The following is a 15,238-nucleotide window of genomic DNA, read 5'->3' on the forward strand; positions in this document are numbered from 1 at the left end:
CATTCCTCCACTTCAACCAACCTACTTGAATTCTACTATTAACATCCCCATCTATATCACCATCGCTTTGAACAACGGACCAAAGATATCTAAATCGTTCACACCTTTTAATAATTTGATCACCCAAAGTCACACTTCTGTCACTAGAGCTACTACTACTAAAATTACATTCCATTTATTCAATTTTAGTTCTACTTAAATGAAGGCCTTTAGACTCCAATGTAGACCACCATAATTCAAGTTTTTCCAGGGCTTTTTCTCTCGTTTTATCCACGAGGAGGATATCATCAGCAAAAAACATACACCAAGGTACATCCTCCCGTAGATGTCCATTAAGAACATCCATAACAAAAGCAAAAAGATATGGGCTTAAAGCCGATCCCTAATGTAATCCAACAGAAATAGGAAAATATTTGGTCAATCCTCCTTCAGTTTGATTGCAAGTAACAACTCTAGTATAAATATCTTTAACGACTTCAATATAAGTCATATCAACACCTTTCTGCTCAAGAACTTTCCAAAGGATATCTCTTGGAACCTTATCTTAAGCTTTTTCTAAATCAATAAAAATCAAATGTAGATTCTCCTTATTATCTCTAAACTTCTCCATCAAACCTCTCAATAAATGTATAGCTTCCATAGTAGACATGATGACAAGAGATGACAATAAAGAAAATAAATCCCTTTGAAAATAAAAAATAAAAAATAATGTGATATCAAAGTAGCTCGATAAACTCAAATACTTTATAGATATGAAAAGGACTCCATAAGAAAAAGAATTTTTATCTCTCAATAAAATATGTGATGGGACTTTTAAGGAAACTAAAAATGACTATTTTAAAGTTATATAAAAGTCCAACATAACGAGATCATATGATTTGAAATCAAAGTAACTCTAAAAACTCAAATACTTTATAGTTATGGAAATGGCTCAATAGAAAAAAATAATTTTTATCTCTCAATTAAAAAAATGTGATGGATCTTTTAAGAGAAATAAAATTGACTAAATAAAAGCTATATAAAACTTTAACCAAACCATGTAAAAAGTTGACACTAATGAATAATCAATATAAAAAAATAGTAAGAAAAGTAATATATCCCACACATCTCCTGACATCGCTATGTAAAATAAGAAAAGTTTGATAAATTAATTTATACAAACACTAAAAGAATCTCACATTCAAGATGCATACAAAATTCTCCAGTATCTAAAATCATATCTCAAACAAAAAAAAAATAAATTAATAAAATAAAATAAAATAAAATAAACCTTAATTGAAAACATGAAACCTTACAAATTGAAGGATATAGTGATGCTGACTATGTAGAATCACTAGTGAATAGGACATCCACATCACAATAGCAACACTAATATAAGGAAATCTGAAAATATTGAGAAGCAAGAAATAACATATTTCAATGTCAAGTGTTGATTCTAAATTTAGAGCAATGGCCAAATATATATATATAATATATATATATATATATATATAAACTACTATGAATTAAAATTATATAAGAAAAATTAACTATAAATAGAAAGCAACTATGATGATGTACTATGATAATAAGTCTTCCATCATCATTACACAATCTAATACAACATAATGGAACCAAAAGTGGAGATGGATTAGCATTTCATTAAAAAAAAAAACAAAAGCACAATGTCGGGTTAATTTGCATTCCTTGAGTTCGCATGGAAAATGAACTCGCTCACATATTTTCTAAAGAATTTTACAATCTTAGGGTCAAAAAAATTTTAAACAAAGTTAGAATGGCAAATCTCTACGGTCTAAATTAAGAGAGTGTTGAAAAATGTTCAAGGGAAAAACAAATCAGCACTTTTAAGTTTGTTAAATAAGAATAAAAAGAACCACACATTCATGTGCTAAGCGAGGGAAAACATATGCCACTAACTCATACACTTAAATATAAAAAGGAGTGTCACAAATTGCTCCCTTCTCTAGCTTTAATTTTTAAATTCTTTGTAATTAGCAGTTTTCAATTATTGGTGAAGTAATTTTTTTTTGTAGAAATACCTACCAAGGGAATAAACACAGAAACCTTTGAGCTACTTTCTCTAATATATAAAAAGCATGAAGTATTTACCAGACCTCTGATGTCTTTCTGTGATGCTTCGTCTAAAGACTGAATCCAATCCAAATCTAGTTCGATAAATATCAATTATACTTCCTAATTTCAAACCAAAATGAAGATCTTTACTTTGACAAGGAAATTTAAGTAATGACTTTCCCTTCTTATTACTCTCTTATTAGGATTTTTGCAACTAATTTGAATAATTGGATTTGGCCGGTTCATGTGAATTAGGTGATTTATGAAAAAAATAAATATTTTAATGAGGCCTTAGCAAGTCAATGATTATTCAAGGCTACTCTGAAAGGCCTATAGACATTAATAGAATTTTAACATGTCATAACAAATGAACTTCCATTAATTCTGTAAAGAGGAATCTTCTAGATTTATTATTTGGATCTCATTCCATACTATTTATGTTCATATTATGAATCAAACAATCTTTTCCCACTGGCATTCATCTATGTTCTCTCAAAATTGATTATGTTATTCAGTTTATTGACAACTTTTGTTGCAAGCATGTTAATTGAAATTGAAATCTCTGAGAAGCTTTGATAAGAAATGTTGGCGGAGATTTGAAAAATGTGGTTATATTTAAAAAGTAGAGTTAGAGAAACAAACTTTCTTTGCGTCCCTTATGACTTACATGGCCACTCTTACCTCTTAAAGTTTTATTATTTACCCTAACTTCAGGAAAGCAATGAAAAGAATCGAGAAACTCTAGAATTGATACAGCTATTAATTTGCATATCTCCATAAGGCATTCACAAGCCCATACGTCTGATGTTCAACTGAAATTTGTTTTAATTGAGCTAGATACCTTGAATAGCAAATCTGATAATTCAATGAAAATAGACCCTCTATTATCTAAAAAAGCAACAATGCGGTTCCAGCTATAACATCTTCTCATGGGCAACTTCAAACAGTAAGTGCTTCAGTTAAAAAATATTGCAGCGCTGATACTGAAAAAAACAACATAAAAGTTAAGTAAATTATGTAAGTTATCGATGGTTTTAACCTAAATAAGTTGGGAGAACCAAATTAGGGCCAATTTTCTAAAAAAAAATTGAGTTATTGCAGCTAAAAAGAATAAGATAATTGCCAAGACTTGGCTTATTGATGATAGAGTATATGTGAAAACCTATTTGGAGGTTGTATCTATTAGTATTGTGACACCTCATCCAGTGTGGAAACTCATAAGACTAATGAAACAACTGACAAAGTTGGGCTTATTAGAGAGAAACAAAAAATAATAATTAAATACAAAAGAAGGGACCTGATCTTCATCTAGACCTTCACCTAAAATAGTCAACAATAACTTATTTCATATAGGATGTGGATGCAAAGCGCTGTTACTGTTTTTTGATTGATCTCTTGCATTTTCTCATTGTGGCAGCTCCAAGCCATTAGATCTTATTGTAGAAAATGTTACTATTGTTATAGCGAGGCCATCCTATTGGTGTCCCCTCGCAATGTTAGTTGCACATTAAATTCACCATCTTTCCTTTAATACTCTTTCTATTTGGCAATTTAATGCTACATATTCCAAATTACATACAAATTTCTTAAGTTGATTTTAAATGGCCTTTTTTTCTTGATGAACCAGGTTAGGATAGATGGGCAACTTCGAAATAGTATTTTGATAATAGAAGGTGCAGTCTTTCTTATAAATTATGTTTTTTAACGAAGAAAATTATCTGCTTGGAAGAACAAAAATATATAAAAGATCAATTAGCAAAATATCATCTGATAAGATAAGGAGCATGATATTCTCAGGCCTCACCTGAAGACTTTGGAAGTTGATATCTAACTCTTAAAAATTCAGAGGCATTTTCATCCTTCATATGACAAAGCACCCTCAGGAAAGTATCAGCATCTTTTGCGCTTCTGTTTCCCGGTTTCTTGTGATCATATTGATCATAAGTTTGCTTGCTTGAATTAATCAGCTTATCAATTATTGTTTCAGCCTGTAAAGCAGAAGCAAATGTTTCAGTTTATTAAAGTCCTGCTTCAAGAAAGCCAAACCAAGGGTTAGCAGACCTTCATGCCGTACAATTCTAAGATCTCTTCAGCTTGTTGTGCTTCTTTTTTAATTACATCACAGTGGATGCCTTGACCATTTGCTTCAAAGAGATCCTGCGGAACAATTTTTTTCTTAAAGCATCAAGGGGAAGGAACAAGAAAACTAGAAGCAAAGATCACTTTTTCAGAGTCTGCATTTCACAGGAAAAATCAAACAGATTGAGCTCAAAAGGACAACTAAATCAATGATCAATAAAGTTGAATTCAAACGAACTAAATAAATAGGAAGATTTATATGCATACCACTCAATTCCTATGTATTTACATTTCTAACACTTAAACTTCAATTTGTACGTCAGCTTACTTATGCACGAAAAGATGCATTTCACCTTCTAAAAGTTAGAATAGTGATATTTTTTATGTGATATAAAGATTTGGGTGAGAACAATGTAGAAAAGCGAAGTTTAGATGTTAGATATGTAAATACATAGGAATTGGGTGGTATGTGTAACTTTTTGACATTTTAAAACGTTCCTTCCTGCGACAATAAGAAACCGTGAAGCATTCAATCAATGTTCAAGCATTATCGGCATTGTCCACAAGGCGATATATTTCTATGACATTAATAATATAAACAGACGCCATGAATAATAATGTTGTCATGCATAAAAAATTTAAAAAAAAAAGAAAAAAAAAGCCCAACGTTAATGCTATGTTAGGTTAACACAAATAAACCTTAGAAGGATGAGAGCAGCCACGCTGGGCACCTATAGACAGACCAAAGAATTAGTTGAAAGATTTAAGCATTGATCTTTGCAAGAAGTTTGCAACAATAAATTCAAAATCATAAATCAAGATTAGTCAACTTGATTAATATTAGATAAATATATATAAAGAAAGACCCATTACCATATACCATGGTCATGCATCAAAAACTAGAAAATATTTGCTCAAATGTTATAAGGTTAATCATTCATGAATTTTCTAGAAAGTCACAAAATGGAGTAAAATTTTGAAAGCATAAATTAATAATGTTTATTATAGTTTCACATATTTTAATTCCAGGAAACAGATGAAGTCGTCAAACCCAACTAATATTAGGCTGCCTAAGGAAAAGGTGACAAGCATGCCCCTTTTCTATATGCATAAGTATTGTTGGTATGCATGTAGATGCCTCCTTGACATCTCATGGCGAACCCTAGCTATTTTCGCTCGCTCGTTTTGATCCTTTACGTCTCGTCTTCGGCTCTGGCTGAAGAAGGATTTCGGGCCGTCGATCGTCTGTGTCGTCTGCTGTGTTGTTGCGTCGTCGAGGCATCGTTGTCGCGTCGTCAAGCCTTCGCGCTGCAGTTTCTTAGTGGCCTATCGACTGCTCCGCCACATTTTCTCTGTTCGATTGCTCCGCCACAATTTCTCTGCTCGACTGCTAGACTGCTCCCGCACGGGTTGCGCCAATTTGCTGCAGTGCTTGTGTGAAGCACCCTAATGGCCTCAAGGTTTTCCTACGCTGCTGCCGTCGCCGGTGATAATCCCGCCAAACCCTCTTATGCTACAGTGGTCCACAAACGCAGCTCCCCTTTCCACCTCGCAGATAGTTTGGTATTCCCGCAAATATACCACGATTCTGTTACTGGAAATGTCGATTGCAATCTCATCGAAAAAATAGAGAAAAAGGCGGGCAAACCAGCAATATTCTTCTCCGACGCTGAAATTTCAACTCGTGCAGGAAAATACAAATTTACACTAGTTCGAAAGTTCCAATTAGGTTACCCTAAGATGGAGATCATCAGGAAGGTTTTTGAAGATTTCAAACTGGCTCGGGATTGACAAGTGGGTCATTTTGACAGAAGACATGTTATGATACAACTGAGCATAGAAGAAGATTACACGAGGATTTTCTCAAAGAAATTCATCACAATCGAGGGCAAACATATGAAATTGCTCAAATGGACCCCTAATTTTGATCGTAGTCAAGAACCCCCAATTGCACCTATCTGGTTCTCATTACCTGAAATCAAGCTTCAATTCTTTCTTACCTATCTGAAATGCAATTGAAACTATCCTTGGAAAATCTTTGCAGGTAGACTTACCTAAAGTTCATTTCTCAAGACCCTCTATTGCAAGGATTTTGATTGAAAAATATATTAAATATATTGAAAAATATATTACACTACCAGATGTAGAAGTCTAGCCTGGATCTGCTCACAATGGTTATTGACAAAAAATTATTATGAAACAAAAACCTTACTACTGCAAGCACTGCAAAATATTTGGACGCCCGCAGGAGAAATGTTTCAAATTGCACCCACAGTTGAGAACCAATAGTCAAAAACAGGAACACACTATTAGTGCACCTAATGTGCCTGAACGCGCTCCCAGCAAACCTAATGACAGCCAGCCTGAGGAGGGAATCACCACAAGACAGGAGTTGGTGTCTGCCCCTGAGATCCCTTCTCCTGATCATACTACAACGGATAATATTTGAACCGAAAATCAGGATAATCCCGCAGCTCCTATTTTAGAAGCATCAGGTGCTGAGGTAACAATTCACACTTCACATACACTGGAACCTATCGCGGTAGCAATGATTGTCTTTCCTTCTACTGCAATTTTAACATCAAATCAGACCGAGGATCACATAAGCCAATCTTCAGATGAAGAATGACAGATTTACACTTCTCGGCGTAAGAAGAAGGCTGGGGACACACTCCAACTTGGAAACTTAATGGATGATATTTTAGTTACTCCTAACAATGACACAACTCTTCAAAATTTGTTATTTGGCTCCGATCCTAAAACTAAAGGAAGAGACATGACTAAACTGACTCGTCTCTAGCTACTTGTTTTCTACATATTTTAAATTTGTTTTACTTTTTATTGAGTCTATCTGTATCTTTTTGTTGGGGTATTACTATACTTGTAATTTATGGGCAGGGTGCCTCTTTTTTGCTCTCTCATACAACATTTATGTATCCTTTGTATTTCAATAAAATCAGCCCTTGGGCTTTTCATAATGCATGTAGATGCCTCATTTTGTAAATATGTGCTTGCCTATCATCATAAAACTCCTACATGGTCCTATATTGGGTGCAAAACATTTGAAAATACCCCTCATTTCTTCAATTATATCCAAACTATTTTCTAAAAACCAACATTCCAAGTCACAGTCCCGTTTTACCTCACAAGCCACCATATGTAACAAGTGTTTGCATTATAAAGCCATTTTAGTATATCTAACGTGTTTTTCCAGAATAAAACCATAATCCAGTAAAAATTGCAATCCTCAAGAAACCTTAAACAAAATGTGCAAATAACATTATCTATAGCTAGCATTTAATGTTTAAAAATGAAAAAAAAGGGACTCGATTGTTTTTTTTCCTTTATTTGGATCTATTTTCTACCTGATTTTAATAATGGTTTAATGAAAAAAAAAATATATAGAATGAAACTTCCCATTAAACGCAATTACAAATTTTGCAGGCATCAAAAGATTAGACCCCATACACAAATGACTCAAAAATAATATCCAGCATTGAACTCCATCTATAAAATTCCAACAGAAAGCAACCACCAACTTCCCATTAAGACAGTTAATTTTATCCACCAAACAAAATAAAAGGTTCCTTTTAACTTGAGTACGCAATTTCACAAGTATGAGAATCTTTGTTCCATGCTAAGCAAAAAATCTAACAGAATGCTTACAAAAAAACAATAAATAAAACAATCATTGCAAATGAAGAAATAGAGGAATAAAAATCTTCTGAACAAAAAGTATGCATAGCAATATATTAAAGTTCACAATTTTTTAGCATGAAATGCATTTATATCTCAAATTAAGGTAAAAAACAAGTTTAAACAGAGACGCTGCATATATCTGTAATAGCACGTTGCACACCTTTAGCATATTTAGATCTTCATGTAAAACTTCTACATCTGTGTAAGAGAATGCACGAAAAGGGCCTCCATCCAGCATTACCCAAATATAAGCTGCCTGTTATATGAAATACACAACATTATAGATGTTTAAATTAAATAACGATTTACATACATAACACTCAATTCTTTTGTATTTACATATCTATCACCTAAACTTCAATTTTAAGATGCATGCCACCTTCACTATGCATGAGAAGGTGTATTTCACTTTTTTAAATTTAAAATGATGGTATTTTTTATGTGATATGAAATATTTGGGTTGTATAAATGTAATAATTAAAGTTTAGGTGAAAGATATGAAAATACATAAGAATTGGGTGGTATGTATATGAATGCCCCTAAATTAAATTAAAGCTAACAAACAAAGGATAATATCTAAAGCGGATACCATTGATGCTCTGCAAATGCTTAAGACAACATGATCTCGAAGCTCATCGATGATCAAATCACATATGCGATCAAGTATCTTCAATAAATCAGCAAAAAATTCTTATTACTGCCGCAGCAATGCAAATTTGACAAATTTCGAATTAGGCATTCAAGAATATGAATTGCTAGAATTTTGAACTCACTCCATCTAGTTCAGGAAGAAAAGCATCCAGCCGAAATCTTTTGACACCACCTCGGTACAATAAATAAATGAATGTCTCTCTCATATCCCAGAATATGGCCCTTGTTCCTGTAAAACAAAAGAAACAACAGAAAATAAGTTATACTAAAATTTAAAAAGTATATATACGTGGAAGAGCAAGAATACGTAAAGATATATTTTCACATGGAAATTGAATGTACTTCCAGTATATATTAAAAAAATAAGTCTGTAATTTTATGCTAATTATTGATGACTTCCAAAACAACATTGAATTTGAAGGAAATTCCTTATAAATGAGTAAGCACTTTCTAATACTTTATGAGATGCCACTATGAACTATCTATACTTCCATGATTGCATGAAAGGAATGCTCATGACAATATGAGTAGGGCTCTCAAAACGGCTTGTTGTTCGCAAACAACTCGTGTTCGGCTTGTTAAGAAACTCGTGTTCGGCTTGTTCGTTAAGCTAACAAGCCTAACACGAACATAAAAATGTCGTCTGTTCCGATTTTGCTCTGCTAGGGTTTCGCCTATATGGTGAAACCTGGTATCTCTTCATAGATTTGCTCTTCGTCGTATCTCCTCTTCTCCGTCGAGCTTCGTTTGCGTCGTGCGGCGTCGACTCGTTGCACATCGTTCGGCTTGAAGAAGGAGAGGTGTCGTGCAGCGCCGCTTCTTCATCGTGCGTCTCAGCTGGGCCTCCTGCAGCTCCCGGCTCCCGGCTCTTTCACGCTCGAAGAACTTTGCGTCGTGCGGCGTCGCTTCTTCATCGCACCTCTTTCATTCTCAGCTGCGCCTCCTGCGGTCTCCTGCGGCTCCGTCTGCCCTGTAGCTTGTCGTTGTTTAACTTCCATGGCTACTGCTCCTTCTGAACCACCGACTCTTTCAGTTTTAAACCTTGGGTAGACTTCTTTTGCTGATATAGTTGGCTCTATGCGATCAAATCAAGTTTTCCTTCAGGTTTACCATGAATTATTCGAAGGCCAGGAGGACTACAACCTTATCAAGAAGACGGGTAGGAAGAGTGGCAAACTGACTATATTCTTCTCTGATGTTGAAGTTTCCAACCTGGTTAACAAGTTTAAATTCACCCTCATTGGGAAGTTCCAATCGGGACATCCCAAAATGGAGATCGTTCAAAAGGCTTTTGAAGATCTCAAATTATTGGGACTTCGAAAGGTTTGCATATTTGATGAGAGACATGTGATGATACAACTATCTAAAGTGGAAGACTATGCCAAAATATTTTCCAAAAAGTTTATGACAATAGAGGGAAAATATATGAAACTGCTTAAGTGGTCTCCTGAATTTGACCCTAGTCAAGAACCACCTATAGTTTCAATCTGGTTTAAACTACCTGGCCTAAAGTTGCACTACTTCAACCACCAAGTTCTCTATTCTATTGGAGTTGCTCTAGGGAGACCTATGAAATTGGATACACCCACTTTCAATCTAACCAGGCCTTCGGTTGCAATAATTCTTGTTGAAAGGGATATCACCCTCCTTGATGTGGACAAAATATGGCTTGATACTGCCCACAATGGGTATTGACAGTTAATTATAGCAGAACAAAGACCCTACTACTGCAATCACTGAAAACTATTTGGGCACACCCCTGCCAAATACTTTAGGCTTCACCCGCATTTGAGATTGACAGGTGCTAACAATATCATCCATGTGGAGGAAAATATAGCAGACACATAATTGATGACGAGAATTTGACTCATAAGACTACTCCCACCAACCAGACCAGCAACTTCCGCTTACTGTTGTTGAGGCCGCTCTTTCTCAGATTACAAATATTGTATTTTTTGTCTTGGAACCACCTATTGCGAGAGAAGAGAGTACTCAAGTCATGGAGGAGTGTCAGAATCAATGTGTTGCAGACTGAGTCAAATTAGCAGTTTACCTCCATCGAAGATCCACCTATTGTTCACACGGGATTACCTCTGGCAGATGATTGACATGTTTATAAATCTAGGAAGAAAAAAAGAATGTCTGATCTCAGCAACTCTCAGGATGACTGTATCATTGTTTTGGGCGGAATGGGCGGAAGCCCACATCTCGTTGCTGGACTCTCTCTCTAGATCCACGAGAAGGGGAAGCGGTTTATCCATCGACTACACCCACCATGATTAATTCTTTCTTGTTGTTTTATTTTTGGGGCATACGTTTGTAATCCCTATGAGTGGGCTCTTTGTATCCAGTCACTAAAATTTTGTATACTCTCTTTTTATCAATGAAATTTTTTTGCCTTTATAAATAACATGTCTATATATATACATATATACCAAAATGGCGGACAACTGCTCTGCTAGGGTTTCGAATGTTTCGAATGGCGATCGTCATTGATTCAGTTGCTCGAAGCTTCCACTTCTTTCTGCTTCGTCGGCTCACGCCTGTCTTCATCGGCATTCGTCTGTGTCTCGACAACAACGCGTTTCGCGTCTGCTCGACGAGTCCAGCCGCTCGACATCTGCGTCCTGCGTCCTGCTTCTGTTTGCGACAGAGCCGCTCGCCCTAGTTCGACTTCACATTGTCTGCTCGGCTCTGCCTGCGTCTCCGACAGAGCCGCTCGTCAGCTCAGTTTCGTGAAGCTTCTCACTGTTTTTCCTGCCGCAGCAACTTCGTTGTAGCTTAACGCCGACAACTCTCCTTGCTCTGATGGCGCCTCCTTATTTGGTTGAGTCGGACAAAATCTCCTTTACCCACGTGGTAGGTATCCCTTAGGTGGAGTCCGCAGTGGGATTCCCCTCAAGTTATAAGGAATCTCGTAAGGGTACAGATGATTGCCCTTTTATTAAGAAGGGAAGTAGAAAAAGGTGGAAAAGAAAAATCTTTTTCTCTGAATCAGAAATTTCTACCCTGACGAAAAAATTTAAGTTTGCTCTTATTGAAAAATTTCAGTGGGGACACCCTCCTATGGATGTCAAGCTAGTAGGCAAGTGAAAAGTGGTACTCATGGATAGAAAACATGTGTTAATCCAACTAACAGAGACTGAAGACTACACCAGAATTTTCTTTAAGAAATATCTTAATATCGAAGGCAAATCAATGAAGTTACTCAAGTAGTCTCCTAATTTCGACCATCTCCTAATTTTGACTCAAATCATGAAACTTCCACTGTACCTGTATGCTTAGTCTACTTGGTCTAAAGCTGCATTTTTTTCACCATCAGATTTTCTACTCTATTTGGGTCATCCTGCGGTTCATCCTTGGGGATCCTTTGAAACTAGATCTGCCTACTTTCAACCTAATCAGACCTTCGGTGGTCAGAATACTTGTGGAAAAGGGATATTACTTTACCTGATGTTACTGAAGTCTGGCTGAGCACTACCTATAATGGTTATTGACAATAAATCATCATGGAAAACAAACTACCACATTGTACCCACTATGTTTGGTCATATCCTTGTTAAATGCCACAAACTTCATCATAATTTGAAATTTAAGGTTCAAGTGAATAAGGATGGGTTTAACCCCACTGCTGTGGACATTTTAGTTCCACCTAAGAAGAATACTACCAGACAGGAGGTGTATGTTGCACCTGAAGACCCCCCTATGACACTGTTGTTATTGTTACTACGAGTGATGCGATGCTGGCACCTACAAACTCCATACAAAACAATAATGAAGGACTATTACCTATAAATGATAGTGTTCAGACTGATAATCAGGAGAGCCTCACAGCTCCACTTCTTCAAGAAGTATCCCATGTAGCGGCAACTCATACTTCACATATTGTAGAACCTATTATGGTACTACTGTTGGTAATCCTTTTACTTCAACTCTACCCCATCAGGTACACTTCCAGGAGGAAGAAGAAGAATGGAGATCTACTAGAGCTCAGGAGTCTTATGGATGATACTTTGGTTACTACGGGTAATGGTCAACACCTTACCAATCTGCTAGCTGGATCCCTAACGAGAACTAGAGTCAGAGGCAAGACTAGATTGAGATGACCCACACTTTTTCGGCGCCCGGGTGGTTTTTGGGTTTCTTTTTATTTCTATATGTACCCATCTTTTACATTTTTTGTGTGTTGTACCGTGTGGGTTGGTTGTTTAGGCCCACCCATACAAACTTATCTGTATCTTGAGTTCGCCTAGCGTCTCGTGTCGCCTTCGTCTTCGTTTTGGAAAAAAACTAGCTTTCGTCTTCGATTTGGTAAATACCGGTGTCGTCTTCATCATCAGTACTTACGTCGTCGACATGCCTCGCGTTCTCGCATTGTCTGCTTCGTCTGGCAGCAAAGCTACCCAGTGCGTTTGACAGCTACGCCGACACCGGTCGTGCCTTGCTTTTCTCGCGTCGACTGCTTCGTCTGGCGGCATAGCTACCCAATGCGTCTCTACAAACCCTGCTTCTGCTCGACAACTGCATTGTCTGCGACAGAGTCGGTGTGTCGTCTACGATCGTTGCGTTTTTTGTTGGCATTGGCCACGATAATGGCCTCAGGGCTTTCCTACGTCGCCACCCTCGCCTGTGATAACCCTGCCAAACCCTCGTATGCTACAGTGGTTCACAACAGATAGTCTGATATTCCCGAAAATGTACCATGATTCTGTTGCAGGATATGGAGACTGCAATCTCATCAAGAAAGTAGAAAAAAAAGCGGACAAACCAACAATATTCTTCTTTGACGCTGAAATTTCAACTCGTGCAGGAAAATACAAATTTACTCTAGTTGGAAAGTTCCAATTAGGTTGCCCTAAGATAGAGACTATCAGAAAGATTTTCGAAGATTTCAAACTAGTTGGGGCTTGACAGGTGGGTCATTTCGATGAAAGTCATGTTATGATACAACTGAGTATAGAAGAAGACTAAACAAAAATTTTCTCAAAGAAATTCATCACAATCGAGGGAAAACAGATGAAATTGCTCAAATGGACTCATGATTTTGATCCCAGTCAAGAACCCCCAATCGCATCTATCTGGTTCTCATTACCTGAACTCAAATTTCAATTTTTTGACATACATATCTTATATGCAATTGGGACAATCCTTGGAAAACCTTTACGGGTAAACTTACCCATAGTTTATTTCTCACTTACCCACAGTTCATTTCTCAAGGCCCTCTATTGCAAGGATTTTGATTGAAAGAGATATTACACTACCAGATGTAGAAGAAGTCTGGTTTAGCTCTGCTCACAATGGTTATTAACAAAAAATCATTATGAAACAAAAACCTTACTATTGCAAGCACTGCAAGATGTTTGGACACCCACAATTGAAATGTTTCAGATTGCACCCACAGTTGAGAACCAATAGTCAAAACAGGAACACGTTATTAGTGCACCTCACGTGCCTCAACGCGCTCATAACAAACCGAATGACAGCCAACCTGAGGAGGGAATCACCACAAGACAGGAGTGGTGTCTGCCCTTGGGAACCCTTCTCCTGGCCATACTACAACGGATAATGTCCCTATTCAGGAAGCATTAGGTGCAGAGGTGACAGTTCATACTTCACATACACTGGAACCTATTGCTGTGACACCAAATGTCTTTCCTTCTACTGCGGTTCTAAATCAGACCGATGATCACACGAGTCAGTCTTCTGATGAAGAATGACAATTTTACACTTATCGGCGGAAGATGGCTGGAGGAACACTGCGACTTGGAAATTTAATAGATAATACATTGGTTACTCCTGACAATGACACGACACTTCAAAGTTTGTTATCTGACTCTGCTCCTAAAACTAAAAGAAGAGACAGAACTAAAATGACTCGTCTCTAGCATTTGTTTTCTGCATGATTTAATTTTTTGAGTCTCTCTGTATCTTTTTGTTAGGGTATTACTGTACTTGATATCGTATGGGTAGGGTGTCTCTATTGGGTCCTCTTATACAACCTTTATGTATCTTTTCTACTTCAATAAAATCAGCCCTTGAGCTTTTCTTATATATATATATTATAAATTGATGAGTAGTATTTTTAAAAAAATTAATTGATTGCAAGGCTACAATGATTTATAATCAATTAAAAATATTAATGAAGAAAATAGAATAAAAATTATTAAATTAGATTCAAATGATGCTTCAAATCTAGTCCCTATACAATAATTTTTAAATGTTGTCCCAATCCTTAACATCTTATGGCTAAGTGATTAGGGTTGTCAAAAATGGCTTTTTGTTCATGAACAGCTCGTGTTTGGCTCGCAAAACAAACGAGTCGAACACAAACACATTTTTTGAGCTTGAAATATAAACGAGTCGAACATGAGCTAAGCCTGGGCTCGCTCGTGTTCAACTCGTTTACACCCCTAAATATGAGATGCTTGGAACATGCAACTAGAGGTGAGACAACATCTCTCTACAATCCTCAGGTAAGTGCAGAAAAGCTGGCATGAAGGTAGGTCGACTTTAATAGCTGAACCACGAAATGAATTTTGACTTCTTTGTAATACCAGATAGCGATAAGGACATCTGAGAGGAAGAAAATAGAAGATTGATATGTACATCCTTTGCAAGACAATAAATAAAATTCTAACCGTGAAATTCTCAAAAAATATAAGAAGATTTGATTGGTGACAATTCAAAAAACTCTTTGATAAGTTTTATTCCCTTATTTCTTGTTATTTCATTTTAT

General features: G+C 36.4%; 1 protein-coding gene across 2 annotated transcripts in view; it reads right to left on the reverse strand.

Moving 5' to 3' along the window:
* The window catches only part of LOC110025575, a 161,957-nt gene that overhangs the window by 8,704 nt on the left and 138,015 nt on the right, over nt 1-15,238 (reverse strand). For both annotated transcript variants that reach the window (XM_020726169.1, XM_020726243.1), the window contains exons 21-25: nt 8,625-8,731; nt 8,441-8,518; nt 8,012-8,107; nt 4,135-4,230; nt 3,878-4,061 (exon numbers count right to left, since the gene is read on the reverse strand). In XM_020726169.1, the coding sequence (XP_020581828.1) occupies nt 3,878-4,061; nt 4,135-4,230; nt 8,012-8,107; nt 8,441-8,518; nt 8,625-8,731 (561 nt within the window). The remainder of the gene's footprint in view (nt 1-3,877; nt 4,062-4,134; nt 4,231-8,011; nt 8,108-8,440; nt 8,519-8,624; nt 8,732-15,238) is intronic.

This window comes from Phalaenopsis equestris, unplaced genomic scaffold (assembly GCF_001263595.1).
Source record: "Phalaenopsis equestris unplaced genomic scaffold, ASM126359v1 Scaffold000002, whole genome shotgun sequence".
NCBI classification, from domain to species: domain Eukaryota; kingdom Viridiplantae; phylum Streptophyta; class Magnoliopsida; order Asparagales; family Orchidaceae; genus Phalaenopsis; species Phalaenopsis equestris.